Raw genomic sequence first — 20,221 nt, 5'->3', positions numbered from 1 at the left:
TTGTTCTATTTAATGGAAGATCTTCACGTTTCTTTTCTCCACGAGAGACTGATTCTTTTAAGTGAATCTGAAATTCAACTTAACCCTCTGACCTCTATGGTTTTGCTTTGTCATTATGCACATGACAAGGGCCTGTTCTTACATTTGGGTTTATGTAGAACACAGGTCTCCCACGCCCATAAACATGAACAAGAGTGGAGAAAATTCTTAAAAATAAAAACATTAATGTCCTACGCAGTACATTAATAAAACAATTGAGGAATTTTGTCCCATTGACATAATATGTTAGTCAATTATAGGATGGGCAGAAAAATAATAATTATTTTGGTAAATTGATACGGCCCTGAGTGTCTGCACAGGCAGATGCACGCTTAGCTGTCGGCTGTACCGATCAATAAACCCACACCGCACGAGGAAAGTAAAGAACTTCTCTCTCAGGGTGTCCACCCCCCTACTTTTCCCCCTGGCGACTACTTTTTCACTTTCTATATGTGGGATCAGCCGAAAACCCTCTCTTTTCTGCCCATACTTACACTTGCTTTTTTTCCACGCCTAAAAAAACCCGTTGAACTCTAACCAGGGGTGAAATTCTTAATAGTTTCTAAAATTTGACCATCATAATTTCTAGGCTAAATCAGGAAATCGAAAAGTCGAACGATTGCAATGCCTCAATTCGGAAACAAAAAACGAAAAATTTGTAATATCTCGGGATTTTTCTATGAACGCGTATACAAATTGTCATAGTTTTATATGACGCCCACTAAGATGAGTATTGAAATAAAATGTTTAATCCGTCTAGTGATTCATGAGATATTCAAGGAAATACATCCACATAAAAGGTGTAATATCCCGGAAACCGCTTGGCCTATTACGCCCATCCAAAACTATGTTATTCTATGTTATGCGTGCTGCAAAATTTGTACAAAATTTCAACTTGCTATCTCTACCGTCTGTTAATTGATCACATACTTTATGATAATAAAATCTAAAAACGGCGATATCACGAAGTTCTATCCGAACAAATGTAGATATTTCGATTGATATAGATAGAACCCACTAAGACGAGTGTTTTGAAAAAAAAATTGAAATCCTTGCAGTAGTTTTTGAGATATTGGGGAAAAACAAAAATTACAAAAGTTGCTATATATCAGGCACTACTGCACCAATCGAGCTGCAACGACACATCAAAGTAAAGGTTAATGATATAGCTATCATAAGTTAAAAATTCAGATTGTTTGGCGACAAATTTTAGCATATTTATGTGGAATTATCTCAAAATTAATCTTCAAAATATCGAATTTTCCAGCACATACACACAGACATGATCTAAAAACTTAATTTTTTTGCGTTTCATAACATTCTAGATAAGTTGCAATTAAAATTAGAGACTCCAGAAATTGGTTGAATACAAGGCTTCCATTCGAAAGCAACAATCGGAAAAATAGCCCACACCTCGAAATTATGTTAAAAATCACTTGAAAATCACAATTTACTATTTTATTGTTCGATTGCTTTTTTTAGATTCCACATTTGGAACTTGAATTTCAGGAGAACCTTGAAGATTTGTACCAAAAATTTCCATAACAAATTATAGTATCCAGTAATTTACTACATTACATGGAAAGTCACGAATTTGCGCTTCGGATGGGGAAAAAAGAAAGTTGAATAAAAATAATAAAGAAAAAAATCTGTTGTGAAAAAATTCTTTAGGGATTTTAGTTCTCCCATATCTTTATGAATTATTAATACTGTCAGGTTTTTACAATCACCTGGGCGATGAATATGTCAATACACTATTAATACGAAGAATTAAATTTCAGTAATTCGTAAACGAAAATGAAGGTCAAGTCCTAAATACGGAAAAGATACGCATTTTTAATCAAGCCTTCCATTACGGTTTTCGGAGCTTTCTGCGTTAATAATAATTCATTGTTTATGAAAAATCGCGGAACACGATTTTCACTCGCATTTTATCAATTTTATCTTTCTGCAGAGATTATATGAATTATGATGACGGAATGGTTGATTCAGAAACAACAGAGCAGATATGTTAGAGGACCCTTATTATGAATTCTTATTATGGAAGTAGAAACACAAAAATGAAGTTCGCCCGAGTCGAAATATCTCGAAACGCGTAGGACTAATTCCTCATTGGTGAACTCGAACCGTCAAATTCAAATGCGGCGTCCGGAGTGTGCAGTAGGTCTCTTGAGTAGGGTGCGAAATGTTGAGGCCCAAAGAGCCAGAAACACAGAATCTAGAACCCTTTTTGTGAAAACTCCCAAGGCCAGAGAATACTTTTGTTTTACTCTATTCAATAAAATTTCAATCATCACAATATGTAGAGCCATTTTGTAATATCATAGGAACCCGTAATCACGCCATTCTAACCTCATTTCGTTCACGAGAATCGCAGATTACGGGCCCAATGACATAAAATAGTATATGAACCACGTGTGTTATGCTTTTTTTGACTCGTGGGATTGTAACAAATAAAAATCCATCCCGCACCTCTTGCATAATATCCTATCCTAATTTCGACCTTAAGGCAGTCTCACAGGATAAATATGTATTTTAATAATTATATGTGACGTATTGAATTTTGGCCGAAATATATAATTAATATAAATTAATATATAACTAATATATATTTGCATATATATTGTGTTTCATGCGGCTACTAATTCTAAGCTCTAAAATGACTTGAGAGACCTTACTCCATCGCCTTCTACAAGGCGATGACTTTGAGGGAAGAGAAAGAAAAAGAGAGTGGAATCTGCCTCTTTCACTTTATTAAACTTAACCTCAACCTCAACGACCCAACACGAGGCAAAGCCAAGGCACATGTCGGGTGGCACTAAAGTTTCCCACCGCGCATTCCGATCGCGCAGAACAATACAGCACCTCACAACTACACAATTATACATAAATGGTCTTCAGAGTAGGAAAGGGTAACTTCTCCTACCGAGATCATAAGGAGTAATGTTCTTGAAATCACATCCGCTTCATGAACGGCCGTCAGACATACTGGGCTTATTTCCACCCAGGAGTTGGACACGAGTAGAATTCAACTAACTCGTTAGTGACAACACAATGATGATATATTCTCGGTGGAAACGTGACTGGCATTGGCTATTATTTCAAACGTTAAAATAAATCCATCCAACTTCTTTGGAGTTTATATTTATCCCAAAATCGCTTCATCTTCGTATGGTTGAGATATAAGCTCATTGCCAATTGCAAAAAGTCCAGAAAATATGTTCTGAAATGACTGAGTCCACAAAATATGTTCTATGAATGTAGAATGACACTCTGGTTTACCATCACTATGATTTAACTGCGAAATGACTCCAGCTGTCACTTATGAGCTAAAAATCGTATCTTACCATTGTTTAACTCGTAATTTATCCGGGACCTAGTAAATGACGTTCGAAATTTCGAGTTTTGCGGCTAGTGAATTCTCCATTTATTCTTCTTATTATCCTACAGTGATTTAAACCCGCATGTACTTTGAGGGTTGAATTTATTATTTAGTATTATTTAGATTTTACAGACTGCTTACAGATTGTGTAACAATTCCTTGTAACAGCGCGTATTCACATGGTATACAGGAATTTTTTATTGGATTTTAACTTGTAAATGTACATTAATTCCTACCGTCGATGAAGGGTTAAGCGTAGATGGAGAAGACCCTTGTACCGCTCTACTTTATCGCGGACTTAATGTCATTATTTCTACTCGGAATACCCATTGGAAGACGTAACGCATAAAGAATTTTACCCACGTGCTAACCACGTGGTAATTCTGCACGTGGACATGACTCCTTCGATTTTTTCGCTTCACGTGAAATGTACTATTCCGTTGACATATGAAAAATACCAATTATTACCAGACTAATAGCAATTATGTAATAATGTGGGGATTCAATTAGATTGGTATTGTCATAAGGAGCATTTTATTAGTAGACAAATTCATTTCATAAACTCAAGTTTCACAATATTTAACAAAAAACTTTAATAAATTGCGATAAAAAGAGAATGCAATTTTTTGCGTTAAAATAGACAGGATTAAGATAATAGAGTACATTTACTTTACAAGAGTAAATTAATTGACCCGAATAATTTTTTCGGCACAATAAAAATGCAATTTTTCTTTCAATTAAATTACTGAGTAGCTTTAACACCATAGAAAAATCATTCATCCACAGAATTGGTATTTATTCGAGAAACAGTTTGGTACAGAAGAAACAATTCTGTGATGGTAATGCTATTTTCATTCCAGAGTTTCGTTCCTGGTGGTAACGTTACCGGACTTACGTTCCCAGTTTAGTTTCCCCTCCCTGAACGTTCCGGTAAATGAAGCGCCAAAAACGCCATTTCGTTTTATTCGTATTATTCCAGAGTTTCGGTTCAAGTCCTTGATTACGATACCTAGTTGGCACATTTGGAATTAGGAAGGAATAGACAGTTCTACTAGTGCACACTTAGTTCAAATATTGTTTGACTGAGTTCTTTCGGGAAAATGTGATGGATGCTTGTCAGTTTATTGTAAGCCTTCTTTGATCGTGAATTTAAGACATTAAAAAATAATGCTTCTCTACATGTTGTTGATTTCTCCTTCTTTTTGCTCCGTCTGGACCATACGTTTTATGATTCTCCTTTCAGAGATGAAATACTATCGCTGAAATCGTGTCATTTAATGTCGATTACTGCAATAAATTTCTTCTTATTTCACTAGAAATTAGTACAATTGGTTGTTAGTGCAGTCACTGACTTCAAGCAGGCAATTCTAGTAATCTTGCCTACTATTCCACAAGCGAGAGCCTTATCGACAACAATCTCTACAACGCCTAAACTGTTGTCTCAGCTTAAAGATGAAGTGAATAGTTGAACTGAACTGAGCTTTAAATGAGAAATAATAAATAGAGAAAGTGGTAGTAAGTTTGTGATTGAAATCAAGTCATCTTTTACACTGGACTCTTGTGACGATCGCAGGTGTGCTTGCTGCCCAGCCAAGGATACCATGATGTACACAATGTTATGTCATCCACCAGGCCCGTCTAAGGTTCCCCTCGCTATACTGGCATTGATCGCTGTTATGACTAATGGTGAGTAAAAATTTTTCTAATACGGATGTTGCAATTTTGCTGATACTAGTTCTTGAGACAAAGTCATCGGTTCTACTTCTACGGATGTTGATTCACCACACGATTTTCTATCTTATTCGAGTCCATTGGCGTTGAAACTAGAATGTTATCAGTATTGTTTTATTTAGAGAAAGACACTCAACACAATAAATAAAATGCTTGGGCCGGTCTATTAATAATTCAGAGGTAAGGCCAGTCAGATCAATGTTATCACCCGGCCCGAAGATATCTCGGGATAATAGTCAAGCATCAGACTTCATTTCTATATGATCATTCTTTTGGTTCTGTTTATTGGCATCCCTCAGACGGGATATAGTTTAGAGTTCGAATGGGGGACGTACTTTTATTGTCCTAGTAAGGTAAGTCGCCGCTTATCATCTTCCTTTTTCCTCATCTCCCTAGGACAATAAAAACACTCGGTTAGTCGGGCCTCGTATCGCAAAGTCACACATACCACACCGTCTGAAAAGCATTTTAACAACATATTTGATCAGAATCCTAATAAACTGCCTTCCCGAAATACTTTTCGGCCCTTGTAACATAAATTACTATTTTTAATTTTGAGCTTGCAGTAACTGCTTCACTCCCCGCGTTCAATTGGCCGGTTCCTGTACTATGAAATATAAAATAACTTCCGCTACTCGAGTTTCAATTTTGTTAACTAAAATAATCTTTCTCCACGCGAGTTAACCAAAGAAAAAAAATATTTGGGAACATTTCTAGCTTGTTTTTCATGACTTTTGATGGGATCTTTATTGCTACGATGATCAGTTATTATCAAACCTTCTCCTTATACGTGAAACGGAAAAATCACCCTTGGAGGGGTGTTGCACCCCTCTAAACAACGTTTCAGCTAATAAAAAAAAACACATCTGTCATAGATTTTGACCCTCTATAACATACACTGTTAAAAATATCTAGAGTGGAATTACTACAAATGTAATGGAAGTTTTATGCAATTACGGTCTAGTAAAGTCACTACACTATATCATATGTTGTACGAGAATTCTCGGACACGTAGAAGTATAATAGAAGTTATAGATGAGTATAGGAAAATTACTACACAGAGAACAGAGTTTCGTTTAAGATGTACTCTAATTCTCCTAATCTGAACATTAATATAATGCCTCGGTATATACTTTGCAGTGAATTAATCTGTTGAATTTGTCGTTTTCAGTTGTAAGAGCTGAAGATGAGTCGATGGGACCGGTATTTGTCAAGGAACCCCCAAATCGTGTGGACTTTTCTAATGGAACTGGTGCTGAGGTCGAATGTCAGGCTCGAGGTAATCCACAACCGGATATCATATGGGTTCGTGCTGATGGTACTGCTGTTGGAGATGTTCCTGGACTAAGACAGGTCAGTATTTATTTACTTTCAAGTGCAACCTCCAATTTTAAACTTACTGAATATCCTCCGATTGATATGCGATTTCATTGAACAAATTTGCTATCAGGATTTACTGCTAGACAAAAGCACTTTTATCTAACTCGCATAATGGGTTATTCATTGAATTTCCAAAGTTGATTAATTATTTCATTCTTAAAAAACATTTACAAGAATTTTCTTGGCAATTTTTATATTATTGCTGGATAACCAGCGATGATCTATCAGTCGCTGCTCTTTACTGTATACGTTGAACCAGAGTTGCCAGACGGCGGTTTTTTCAAAATATTTTTTTGATTTTTTGCAGTCACAGTTAATCGAGTGACGCCAATCACGCGAAGAATTGATATTTTTCGAACCACATAGTTGATATTTCATTCAGAGCTTATTATGATCTACCCTACTCTGAAAAAATTATTAAAAATTTTTGGCAAAAATCCCCGCCTGGTCACCCTGCATTGAACTAGGGACACGTGTATAATTTTCGATTTTTCAGGTTTTGCCAAATGGAAATTTGGTATTCCCACCATTCCGAGCTGAAGATTATCGCCAAGAAGTTCATGCTCAGGTTTACAGCTGTTTAGCAACATCTCCAGCTGGATCCGTACATAGCCGAGATGTCAACGTCAGAGCTGGTAAGGTCTCGGCCTAGTTTTTATATTCATTCCTATATTCCCGTCATAATTATGAGCCAAATCTAAAGAGAAGTAAATGCGTAAGTTTTCGTCATCGACAAGTATGCGAAATTGCACAATAGCAAATAATTATATTATATTCTAATAGCATACTAGGGTGTCCCCAACTAAAGCGTTATATCGGGTCATGCCTTACTAACCGCGGCTACTATCTGAACGAGCAAGATTACTACTAGCGTCAGCCTACCTGTCATATTTCATTGGCAGGACAATCTGTTTGCAATTGAAAAGGTTAACGAGATGTCCCTTGCGTCGCCACCGCTGCAATGTTACTTCCTCGTATACCCCCATCGCTCTATTAATTGTAGGAAGTTGGAAATTAGGTCTCTATTCGTTACAATTCCTTCAGGATTGCTAAAACATAAGTTCTAGATTCATTTTTTCAGATTTTCGATTACACGAACAAAAAATGCAAGTTGTCGTTCGTGAAGATTCCAAACTGATAAAAAAATTGTATAAAATCACAGATTACTGCTTGCAAGTGAGAATTTTATATTCGCATATCACGTATGGAATGCCCGAACACATATTGACCTAAGGATAAAGGTATACTACGCACGTCACACACATTTATTTATCAAAAGCAGGATCCTTAGTACCTTTACGTAAAATTTACCGTCTTTGTCGTACTCAGGTGTCACATACGCCGATACGTACCCCAATCGAAAACGATGGAGAAAACAATTTATCTTCTTTCGGACAATTCAAAAACTTTAAAATGTGAAATAATTGAAAATATCCAAAAGATAAAACTTGCAAATATAAAGATTAATCTCAAAGATTTTGTAGTGAGCTCAATATTCAGCCAATTTTTCAAACTGATTGATATGAGTATATGTCGCCAAAAAAATGTAACGGTGTTCGCTATATTTCAAAATATGATTACAAGTTCCTGAAATATTGAATTCACGCAATTTGCATTTAGGAAGATTGCAATACAGTGATGGCTTATTTTCTAGCATGACAATTGAACAGTTATAACATCTTTTATAGAAAAATTCAGCGATCTCTTAGCTGCCATTCAGAATCCACATAGAAATATATTAATTATACGCATATTTATTCCAGTCAGAAATGCAATATTTCCGATAAACTCCCGGCTAAAAATATGTAACATATATCTCACGTATAATTATTAACATGTGTATTTTTTCTGTGAGGGATCTTAGTTGTTTCCATCGTTTTCATAATAAATTTAATTTTGCATCGGCATAGAAAGCAATTACTACTAGGGTATCGCCGATTTAACTTCATATTAACATTCCTCAATCAGAATTATTATTGATCAACAGTGGTCGCGCAGTACTATGATACAGACGTAAATAAGGAGTATGCAATACGTGGAAACAGTGCGATTCTGAAGTGCGTTGTGCCCTCCTTCGTTGCAGACTTTGTTAGCGTCCTGTCTTGGCACACTGACCAGAATGAAGAGTTTGTCTCGGGCGATGAATATGGTATTAAATTAAATTGATATCCCAGAAACATCTTGAATAGATTACCGGACATTCACTCTGTCTCGTTTGCATCTCTTCTTTTATTAGACAAATGCAAAAAGGAGCACTTCGGCTTGGTATAAAATCCTCACACTCGTCAAATAGTATTTTTTCGGCCAGTAGTTATGGGATTATTTTAGAGTCAATCATACGAGTAAAAAGCACAATAACTACCGCCCACGAAAAATATTTTTCCGTAGTGATGTTCAAGTTTTTAAGTTTGGCAAGTACAGTACCAAATTTCTGAGCAGCAGTACGGAAATAAATTATTTCGATACAAACGCGAAAAACTGGGTTTTGACTCATGGGAGTAAAATGTCACTTTACACACAACATGATGAAATAGTATATTTCCATACGATTACGGGGAAGTGCTTTTAGGCTCGTAGGAAATTCATATGGCACAAGCCGAAAAGGACTCCCAAAAACACATCGAATCCTAATCTTCATCACAATGTGTGTGATATAGGGTTTTGTGTGTAAAGTGTTATTTTACGCACGGCGTGACGAAAAAGTACTTTTTGTTTTGCCTGCCTCTAAAGTTCACAGTTCGGAAAGTAATTGTTTTCCTTACGTTATGTGTAAAATTCAGAGATCGCGTAATGCGTGTGCGTAAAATGAACTTGATTTTCACTCAGTTGGTGTATCTTTATTGCGTATCGTACCATTCGGTTAAAAAGATGAATATAAGTGCTGCACAGCGACTGTTTATAGCATCCGGTTTTCTCTGCGCGTTGTCCCTCTTTTGGCGTTAAGCTTGTTATTAACGTCATTCCCAGCTCGTTATTCCTATGCTCTGCATATGTAGACTCATATTCGCTAAAATAATTGGCGTATATATGTAAAAAGTATTCGAATACAGAGTGAATGTAAAAGGAAATATTCATGATTACACGGGGAAAAAATACTGAGTCAAGTCTATTGTTCAATGTTAGAAAATATTTTAGTTTTGTAATCGAAAAAAAATTTCAATCTTTGTGACAAAGAGTTCGAAGAGCTGCCGTCAACGTCTCTATGCACTGATGGAAAGAGGAAGAAAGGCAGCAGCCTTTCTCTAACTTTTCATATATAATTAAAATTTTATAGTTAGTCCCCACACTGAATAAACTATCGATAGGTATAGGTAATTGAAGAGCGTATCGTCCATGAAGATCGAGCACGACTTAATGAAAAAAGACACGAGTGAAGCAATTAATGTACAAAAGTCTAGACTATGAGATTTTAAAGATGACCAAAATTGTAGCAAACAGTTCATTAAGCAGACAGCAGAATTTGCATAGTTCAAATTGGCGTAGGAAATTACTATGTAGATTCAAATATAGATTGGCAAATAGTACCTAGCTCAGTAATCAGTTGAAAAAAAAACAATTCTCTGAAAAATACATCTTTACTTGTATGAAGAAACCTATAACCAAAAATTTCCAACAAGGCGATATCTTGTACTGACAGGAAAAAATAGTAATTAAGGGATTTAGTACTCATCCGTAAGATGAAGATTTTTTCGAAAATCATATCTTACTCGGAAAGAAGAAAAACTTCGATCGAAACATTATGTACTTGTAGCAAGGATGATGATGGTTTATTCATAGTGAAAGTGGCATTTCCGAAATAAAATTTTGCTTAGGGAATTTACTCACACGTTTTCTTCTCTAAAATCCAAAAGATTTCAATGTAAAACCGATTTGGTTCGAGAAATTGCCTTGTGGTTGTCAATTCATTGGTCATCTTTCGTAGAAGTACAAAACCTTTTGACTAAAATTTTGTCTCTACCTGCAAGATATCTTTTTCTTGGAAATTTGTGACTATGAGTTTCTTCATACAAGTATACTTTATAAAGATGCTTTTTTCAAAAAACTTTTTTCTCAGTGTATACCACTTTCAAGTGACTTTACTGAGACTAATAGTCGCCGTATGATAGAGTGGGATACAAATAAACGGAGATTGCGCACGGAGAATAAGAATGAAGGTACGTGTTCTAATAAACGTCGGGTCACTGATTCTACGCGTATTATGAGAGATCCAATTTCTGCCACTTGAAGACGTTGAGATAGATATCATATCTGATAACTAGCCGTTTGTTAATCGTTAAGGCCAGACAGCAAACAAATTGTTGTCTGGCCTTAACAAGCTGAACAAGTGGACATTTTTTATGTCGACATTTACTAAGTTTTTGGTAAATCACAAAAACTTTTATTTTGCTGGAGAATTTCTACACCTCTTGTACCGCCATCTTACGGCATCATGCGCAACTCGGGTATTTTGGCGCGAGAGGCGGTATAATATCCTTACGAGGACAGAAATGTCCAGTAAAATTTACCCGAAAAAACATGTAAAATTCACCGAATGTCACACAAAAATTTTTAAACATAACGATCCGTGAAATTCTTGTTAGATTTTATAGTTTCCAGGAAAATTACGTATTTTTTTCGTACTCTTTTAGTGACAGACTTAAAAATTTACTGAGTTTTCGATTTTTTCTCATATTTTCGTAGAAATTCACCTAAAATTATAGTTTTTCTTGAATATTTCTCTCCGTGTAATTCTCTGTATTTTATTCAGTCTCGTCTGCTTAACGAGAGTCACTTTCAATGTATAACATTGAAGGGGAGAAAGATGAATGGTGGACTCAGGAGGGGGGCATGAGCATTGGATTGAAGGTCACTTTAAATTTATTCCTCGTTATCGAACAGGATGACAATGCTTCGCATTGAAGGTATTTTAGAAATTTTCGTAAAGGGATACAATACCATCCTCACACGAAACCTAAATTTAACCTTTGAATTTGTATACTTCAAGTCATTTATTATGATGGGTGCTTGCGTAGATGTACGCTACTTCTCACTTCTCCTCTTTTCTAGAGATGTAAATTAAAAAAAAAGGTTATTAAATTAAATTTCTTAAATTCTTGCTAAGTATGATTTAATCGAAATCATACTAGCTCTCGGCGTAACTTAGGGTGTGCGACGTGGCCGCGGCTGGTATGAACCCCACAAAGGTCGACTACCTAGAGGTTGGCATCGTAGTACTTTACCCAAATTTTTTATTTCCACTACACGGAGCGAAAAATTCAGGAAAAATTACCTAACCGTTTGATAATTGTGTTGGGTTTTAGTCGTTCAAGAAAAAATTACCTAAAAGTTAGCCACATTTTCTCACCAATTGATTGGCTTTAATCCACTACTATGATTGGTTAAAATTCGAGATATTTAGATACCGTAAATGTAAAGAATTCAAAACTTTCGAATGCTTGTATATAGTAAAAAATTGATAAATCGTCTGGAAAATTGTGAGGTACATTGCAGTAGTAATCAGTAGTTCTGTAGATACTCGACACAAAAACGCTTGCCGAAAAATAGCTATATCTCAAAAAATACTTAATCCATGGATTTGAAATTTCGCTAAGATACGTCTTCATATAATTCCCATTCTTCCTCAAAACTCCAGATTGTTAGCTTAAGCTTTGGTCCTTTTGTGTTTTTGTTTAGTAAAAAAATTTGCACACAAATTTACTTCACACTTTGTATTTTCATGTTTCATAATAGTCTACGTGATTTTCAGACAAAATTAAAAAATTAAAAAAATGAACGATTACGAAATTTTCGTTCGGAACCAATATGAAGTAATATGTATTTCTGAGTTGATACTTCTTAATCAATCGAGATTTATTCATAACTAAATCTCTTCATTTCTTCAGTAGATTTTACGGTAAGCGAACCCTTGAAAAAATGTTTTCAAAAAACCCGCCGTCCGACAACACTCAGAACGACCCAAACTTACCTTTTATGATCTTTGCGAAATTTATACCGAATATATTGAAAAAATATATACAACTTATATTTTACATATTTTCCTCACGTAAATTCATTGAATTAAAAATAGTTTCTCTGACGAAATTTTCCATGCGGATAGCTGCAAAACGATGGTATTGTACCTGTAAATAAAGTAGAGCGTGTGTATCAAAACTTTCATAGAACATAGAATTTAGTGTCTGTCGGTAAAATAGATCGCCATAATCAGGACGTCGGTAAAAAGTCTGCCCGGACATTTCGAATTCAACTACTGTGGACATAAAGTCCGTTTTCGGAATTACCGACGAAATTTTCGGCCATGTACTTTTATTTCTTATATATCCGCTTTGGGGAGGAAATTACAGAATCTATTGTAACTCTTTGAGAAATAGTTTAACACTGCCGGTAAATATGATAGTTGTAATTTACAAAATTTGCAAAACCGTTTACTTCCGTTAATGAAACGGGCAGGTGAGTGGAAAGGGGAAGGTAGAATTTTTCGTTCCCATCCCTGAACATGAAAACGTGAAATTTTTAAATGCTAAAAGAAGCTGACTTCGTAGTCATTATTTCCACTATGCTATGATTTTTTAATGGTGACAAATAAATTTTGTTGAAAGTGTCGTACATATAAATATTAACAATATTTTAAGAAATTAGGATTGGTTAGATAGCAGCAACGTCGTACAGGAGAAAGTTTCTGCAGCGCAAGTTGGTAGCATTGTCTCCTTTTGCACACTAGGCTATTCATTAGATGTTATTGTTTACTTTCGTTTTGCTCATATGACTATATCCACATAAAAAATTAATAGTAAAAAACTAGTGATTAGCATATGATAAAAATCAGCGATACATTATTTTTCTAGTATTGATCCCCATAAATTGTTTTTAAATGCTATCCACTACTTAACCTCACTTACGCGTTCTCTAACATTATGCCTTGGTGAAGAGGAACTTTTTGCCTGCGGCTCGAACGCCCCATCCTAACATATTATTTCCAACCCGAGTCAAAATTTTCGTTGATTTGTCGACTTAATTCCAACTTCGATTAGTCCGTTTGCGACGTTTAAATGACGTTGAGAATCGACTGACTTTCGACGTAAATACTGGATTTTATTTCCAAATATTCCTCATTTTACGTTGAAAATCCATCGGAACTCAACGGACACTCAACGGGCTTTCAACGTCAATTCTCCTTTTGCTGGGCACGGGGCCCATCCCACCCTCTACGATATCTCCCTCCCTTGTGAATCATTAGAGTTTAATGAATTGCAAATTTTTATTAAAGAATAAAAGAAAGAAGTTATTTAAGAGTTACATTGAGTTAGTAATTATAAAAAGTAGTAAATCATTATTACATAAAAATTATGTGAAGCATTGCAATAAAGTCAAAACCAGTGGTAAATACAATAATCGGAAGACGCCGTTATGATAGTTGAGGGTACGTCGAAATCCCGAGTAGCAATTGAACGGGTTTTCGACGTCCGACGACCATTACATTGAGGCCGCTCGAAAGTACGTTGAAAAATGGGCGGAAAATTTCAACATCAAAGTGTGACGGTACGGGCAGCTAGAAGTACGTTGAAAAATCAACTAAAATTTTGACTCGGGAATATACTATTTCATCACGCTGTGCGGATAAAGTGACTTTATAGGCAAACTTGGTGTTTTCAAAACTGCCTGTAAATGACTTAATTCACACATTGTGAGGAATATTGTTCGCGTCACGTGCAGAAAACCAATTTTTCCAAAAATCACTTTTCCGCACCCGTTACGAAATATATTAATTTTAGCATTGCTGCTACGTCGTTTACTTCGTGCCGAAATGTGTCCTTCCGTTTATCTGTAAACGAAAAAAAGGTACAAGGTACAAAAAGTTAAACGTAAAATAAAAACTATCATTCGACGCATGTGTGACGGGGATTTGTCAGTCGGACTTGTAACGAAATATACTATTTCCTTCTTCATTTTAACCCATCGGAGGGAAGGATTCAGGATTATGTAACGTCTTTATATCAATGTGAGTTAGGAAATTCGAAATTCGCTTATCTATTTCTTACCCCCTTGTTTATACCAACACATTTCGCTGATGTTCGAAACGCATGATTTTTTTTCGTTTATGCGACAAATTTCATAAATATTAACTTTTATTTGCAATTTTGTTATTAGTTCCAATCGAATGTCAAAGTCCCTTTATTAATAAATCGATGTAAAATCTCGGAAACCCAAAAGAATCTTTGTGATTTCGATAAATTATAAGGATTAATATTTAATACTTATAGATTAGGTTGGATATTTTTCGAACTTGGTCGATTGCGATCATGAATGGCATCGTAAATTCATAAATAAATATCCGTAAATTAAATATAAAATATTTAACTGTCTTTTAACTTTTTGCGAAATGCAGAAAAATGTTGTGAAAAATTTTACTATAGTATTAGTTGAGGAAAAAAAAGTGCGAGGGCTAAACAAAAATTGTATTGCTGGTGCATCAATTTTTCAAGTATTGCATTAGATTTCATCTGATAAGTTTTCGTTCGTGTAATGTCCCGATATAACTCTTAGTAATTTTGCAGTGGTCCATCAATACTATCAGTCAGAAGTAAATAACGAATACGTAATTCGTGGAAACTCAGCTATTCTCAAATGCAGTATCCCTTCTTTCGTATCAGAGTTCGTCCAAGTAGTAGGTTGGCAAGATGATCAAGGGAACTCATTCAATCCTGACACTGAAAATGGTATACCATTTTTTTTAATTCATACAATTTCCTTCGAAGTAACGGGGTAATGCGCAGCGGCGGCAACGTATACACAATAATTAAAATCACCATCCACGCTGGATTCTAGATGATCAATGATTTTTTTTTCTTTTGTTTTGTAAGTTGGATAAAATATAACTAGTTCCTAGTGACTTTATGGCAGTAGGTATATTTGTGTTGATGTTATTATACTTCACATATGAATTTCTTTTCAATCGTATTTCATGCCGGGCTTTTACGAGTCTCACCCCCCGGCATTCGCTCATATATCAAGGGAAAACATCTCTCTGAGAGGAAAACTGTTGGTCAGGTCAAGTTGTCTAATTTTACGAGACACCTGCTTGACAATGAAATCATGAGAAATAAAAAATGTCAAAAATGATATCGCCGAAGATCAAACTCACGATTTTTCGCACGACAGTTTGAAGCCTCAACGACTCTACCATTGCTGTCAATACAATTATTTTATGTTCTTCTATGTTTCAATTTTTTTCCTGAAAAAAAAAGATATATATAAGCAGCGAACGTGGATGACTTATTTGTTCAGTTGTGGTGCAGTACTATGAAGCAGAGGTAGTATCAGAATACGTGATACGTGGTAACGCGGCAATATTGAAGTGCACAATACCGAGCTTTGTAGCGGAATTTGTGAGTGTCGACTCATGGGAGGGAAGTGATGGCTCAAAATATAAACCATCCGAAGACTACGGTATAATACTTTAACTTGTGTTACACACTTTTCACGGAGAGACAAGTCCAATAAAAATTACTTACGGACAATTTATATAAAATCCCATCACAGACCCGAAAATTTACTGAACGTTTCAGATTTTCCTCTTCTACTTCTATAGAAATTTACCTAAAATAATTGTCACATGCGGATAACGCAAGATGTTAGGTAATTTTTCTTGAATATTTCTCTCCGTGTTGTCTCGCTCTTTACGCACGGTTATTCAGATTTTCCGGGGATAGGCAAACAGCGGTGGCAGCGCTCAATCTCGTTGATGATTATTATCGTGGTCATTTTTTTATTTCATATTTTTTATTATGTATGGAAAACATCGTATAGTGGTAGCACAGACATATCAACCGGAAATAATGACTGAATACGTCATCAGAGGCAATAGTGCGATCCTCAAGTGCAGTATTCCGAGTTACATCGCCGAGTTTGTGACAATTGAGGCTTGGATACGTGAGGATGGAGAGGTTTACTTACCAGACGGCCCCGGGTCAGAACAGGGCAGGCATTGTTTTCCTAATTTTTCGAAAGCTTCAAAATTTTAATATGTCGTGTGTTGACCGTCACCTCCATTCGTCTGAAAAATCCAAATGCCTCTTTCTTTCATGTCCTCTCTATGTTAATCTGTAGCGAAGTGGTAGAACAAGGAAAAATTATAAATAAAACTAAAACTAGAAGATTTTTATCAAAAGCTCTGATTAAATCTTTTGTTATTTACAATCAAGTCCGATCAATTGGATTTTGGATATCGCGAGTTTTCGGGCAGAAGACCTTGCTATCATTTTTTCGAATTTATCGGCAAATTTGAACCGACAAACCATATCAACCCTTTTTCGTGAAATAGCAAATCTCGATGCTTCAGCTGATCCCAAATCAAGTCAACTAGACTTTTTTTTAACTTCAACTTTGGAAATATGAATCAGAAGTGCGCAGTTTGGTGTCCGGCCCGAATTTACAGGAGAATAACTTCATTGAGTTGAAAAAAAATTCTACGTTGATATGATATATGAGATTTGTTTCATAAACCGGCTTCTGATAATCAAAAATATTCTCACAAGAATTGGCCAATGAGTCGACGTTTCGATTCATTTTTTCTCGTTAACCACTTCACTACGAATTTTCCGTCATTGATCAATATTTATTCATAAATTAATTTGAAAAAATGGATATGCGCGAGCAGTGGTTTCACAATTCTACATAACTGAGGCTGAGAACGAGTACGTAATACGGGCAAATAGTGCTATAATGAAATGCAAAATTCCAAGTTTTGTATCCGAATTTGTCTACGTGGATCAGTGGACAGCAGATGATGGCACTATTTATCGATCCGAGGATGGGGACTATGGTAAAATGATAGAAAGTCCTGCAACGGATGTACAATCACACTGGAAAAAAAATTTAATTTTTGCCAAATATTCTTCCACTTGAGAGAAATATTTACGTTTCGAATATGAGATTTCTCCAAAATTACCTTGAGATGATTCTTATTAGATTTTTACTTATCATGATCCTGTTGTTCTCGATATGTCCTTGGGCGGACGTCTCCGATGGTTATTCATTTCGAATATTTTTATTTGAAAAATTTCAAAGATTTTTTTGATCTTACTCATTACGAACCCTTTTTTTATATAGCCAACACAAAATTCAACTGATTATTTTATTTCATTTTTTATTTTATTATTGTTTTTCGGACTTCACGCTCGTGATTTTTTATCCTAAAAAACTTGATTCCTTTATTTGTTTACAACGAATCTATGGGGAAATGCCCGACAATTTTGAAGCTCTTGTGGTATTATAAGTGATAATCTTTTAATAATTTTATCTCTTATCCATATATATGTATAAAACAATTAACTGTTCAATTGAGATAACCACTGATTGAAATTGACAGAATGGGTTTAGTTAATAAAATAAATTAACTAAGTTACTTTGGGAAAAACTGGGCTGGGGTCATTCGGTAATAAATGATCAAATACTTCTCTCGAGTAGACGGATATTCAGCGAAAATAGATTTGATTTCTCCGTGCATGCAAAGGGGTTGGATGAACAAAGGGAATTGACGAAGAACTCATTTTACATGTATTGACAGAAGTTATTAATATTATAAAAATTTAATAGTTGCCTTGTAGTCTGGGATGGAAAATTCTTTGAGTAAAATAATGGTCCACCCTTATTTCCACTATTGCGTGAAATATTGAATTATTTTTTAATTCTCTTCGTTCGTTAGCCCTTCAGTAAGAAAAAAGTTTTACCATCTAATTTTACTAATTGAGGACAAAGCGAGCATCGATATACTGTCAACGTCATATTAAGTTTTTTTTTGTTTTGTTAATTTCCTGTTTCTAGTCGTTCAACAGATTTATGAATCACGCGTCATCGATGAGTTTGTACTGAGCGGAAATACAGCGACTCTCAAGTGTCTTATTCCTAGTTTTGTTGCTGATTTTGTCGATGCTATTGAATGGATCGCGGATGATGGAACAAGTTATACTATCGATGATCTAGAGGAAAAGGGTATGAGAGACAGACAGGGAAAGATAGAGAGAAAGGAAGAAATAATTTTGTGCATGAGCGATCGAATTCGAAAATGCATTGCTATACACTGTCAATTATTTCTTGGAATTTCAGTTGTAAAATCACTATTTTAATAAAATTAAATTTCAGTTGTAATTCCTTCAATTATAGCCCCAAAAAACAATAGAATATTTCAACTTGATTCCAACCGGCAGATAGCTAAATTAATTTTTTGCCTACAAAGACAATGAAAATAATAATTGTAATTGTTTATCACAGGTTCATCTCAAGTTATGGTCATCGGCATAATATTTACCGTTAATTGCAGCACCTAAAATGAAATTCGTTATTAACATCATACTAATTATGATGAAAAACCAATCATCAGTTGCACACAATAATGCAATAAATTAAAAATTTTGCAGAATATTTAATGTTCATCGCCATTTGTCATGACAGTTGATTGGCGTGAATTTTGTTTTAATGGATTTAATGATTGGTACATATTACATCGACGATACATCATTGTGATTATTGTATCCATTTTCTTTGTATAGTGTCGAGAGGACAATAATTATTATTGAAATTTAGTGGGCTATAATGAAAGAAATTGACAGTGAACTTTCATTTTTATTATTGTGTCAATTTATCCTGACATTAAGGTAATTATCAAAATCGTATTCAAGCAGGATAAGATTAATATTAATAACTTCCAATTTTCTATCTTGAAGTTTCAAGTGTAATTGTCCAAGAGTGTACCTTTCTACCATTATTCAACTTTTTTGTGCATTCTTGTCCAACTGTTAATCCGTCCAACTTGAAAAAATGTACCATTTCTGAGTTTTATCTTTATGCAATAACTCATTAAATTTTACAGTTGTGCGTCTGTTTTCAACATTTTTTTATAGTTTTATGAATTGGCAAAACGGTTTAGAAAAAATGTGGAAAAATGGCTGCACGGCCATAAGACTTCTCAATGCATTGAATAATAATAAAACTCGTCTAGTGTACATTTTTTTCATGACAATGTGATGAACAATTTTTTAGAAATGTATAAAAAACCATGAAAACTGGTGTGGAAACAGCAATATATTTTTATTGTACATATTCTCGAAAAATCTTTCTCTGTTAAAATTTTTGTAGTACGTGAGTGGTTTTGTAACACTCGTAGTGAATTAAAAAATTGCGGGTTTGAGATACATGGAAGGTTATAAATTGGTTAGGACTACGTGGTCAGCGGCTGTCAACGAATATCTCTCAATTGTTGAGATCACCGGAAAGTTCTCTCTACACAAATCCTTCTGATGAATGTAATTATTTGGATTTCTAGTTGTATCGCAATACTTCGAGGTCCAAGTGTACGACGTATTCGCAATTCGCGGTAATGCCGCAATATTCAAGTGTCAGGTTCCCTCATTCGTAGTGGATCATGTGGATGTCGCGAGTTGGATTGATTCTGCAGGTGGAAATTATTGGGCTGGCAATGAGGAAGCGTCCAACGGTACAATAGAATGCAACATTGGATTGATATTTATAACTGACATCCCCAAGACTATTCCTCTAGAATGCTTATTTTTTAAATTTTTATTGAATGTTGTTAACATTGAATATCGTGTGAGAAGACGGAAAAACGGTGTCTGGTTGCAGTTGTCGGGCAGCGGTACGCAGTGAACGTGATGGATGAGCACGTGCTACGTGGAA

The 20,221-nt window shown here is 35.1% G+C and overlaps 1 protein-coding gene and 1 long non-coding RNA gene across 3 annotated transcripts in view; one reads left to right on the top strand and one right to left on the bottom strand.

Moving 5' to 3' along the window:
• The window catches only part of LOC105267013 (Down syndrome cell adhesion molecule-like protein Dscam2), a 74,859-nt gene that overhangs the window by 1,239 nt on the left and 53,399 nt on the right, over positions 1-20,221 (top strand). For both annotated transcript variants that reach the window (XM_011305580.1, XM_011305579.1), the window contains exons 2-5: positions 4,995-5,107; positions 6,324-6,505; positions 7,029-7,167; positions 18,353-18,520. In XM_011305580.1, the coding sequence (XP_011303882.1) occupies positions 5,023-5,107; positions 6,324-6,505; positions 7,029-7,167; positions 18,353-18,520 (574 nt within the window). In that variant the 5' untranslated portion in view covers positions 4,995-5,022. The remainder of the gene's footprint in view (positions 1-4,994; positions 5,108-6,323; positions 6,506-7,028; positions 7,168-18,352; positions 18,521-20,221) is intronic.
• Positions 7,140-10,871, bottom strand: LOC105267012 (uncharacterized). The gene is made up of 4 exons (XR_892210.1): positions 10,058-10,871; positions 9,386-9,539; positions 7,415-7,581; positions 7,140-7,229 (listed from the first exon to the last, which is right to left on the bottom strand). It is a non-coding gene; the product is annotated as an uncharacterized lncRNA (long non-coding RNA).

Source organism: Fopius arisanus, unplaced genomic scaffold, assembly GCF_000806365.1.
Source record: "Fopius arisanus strain USDA-PBARC FA_bdor unplaced genomic scaffold, ASM80636v1 scaffold00043, whole genome shotgun sequence".
In the NCBI taxonomy this organism is placed as follows: domain Eukaryota; kingdom Metazoa; phylum Arthropoda; class Insecta; order Hymenoptera; family Braconidae; genus Fopius; species Fopius arisanus.
The sequence above is the reverse complement of the archived record's forward strand: the minus strand, read 5'-3'. Positions and strand labels throughout refer to the sequence as shown.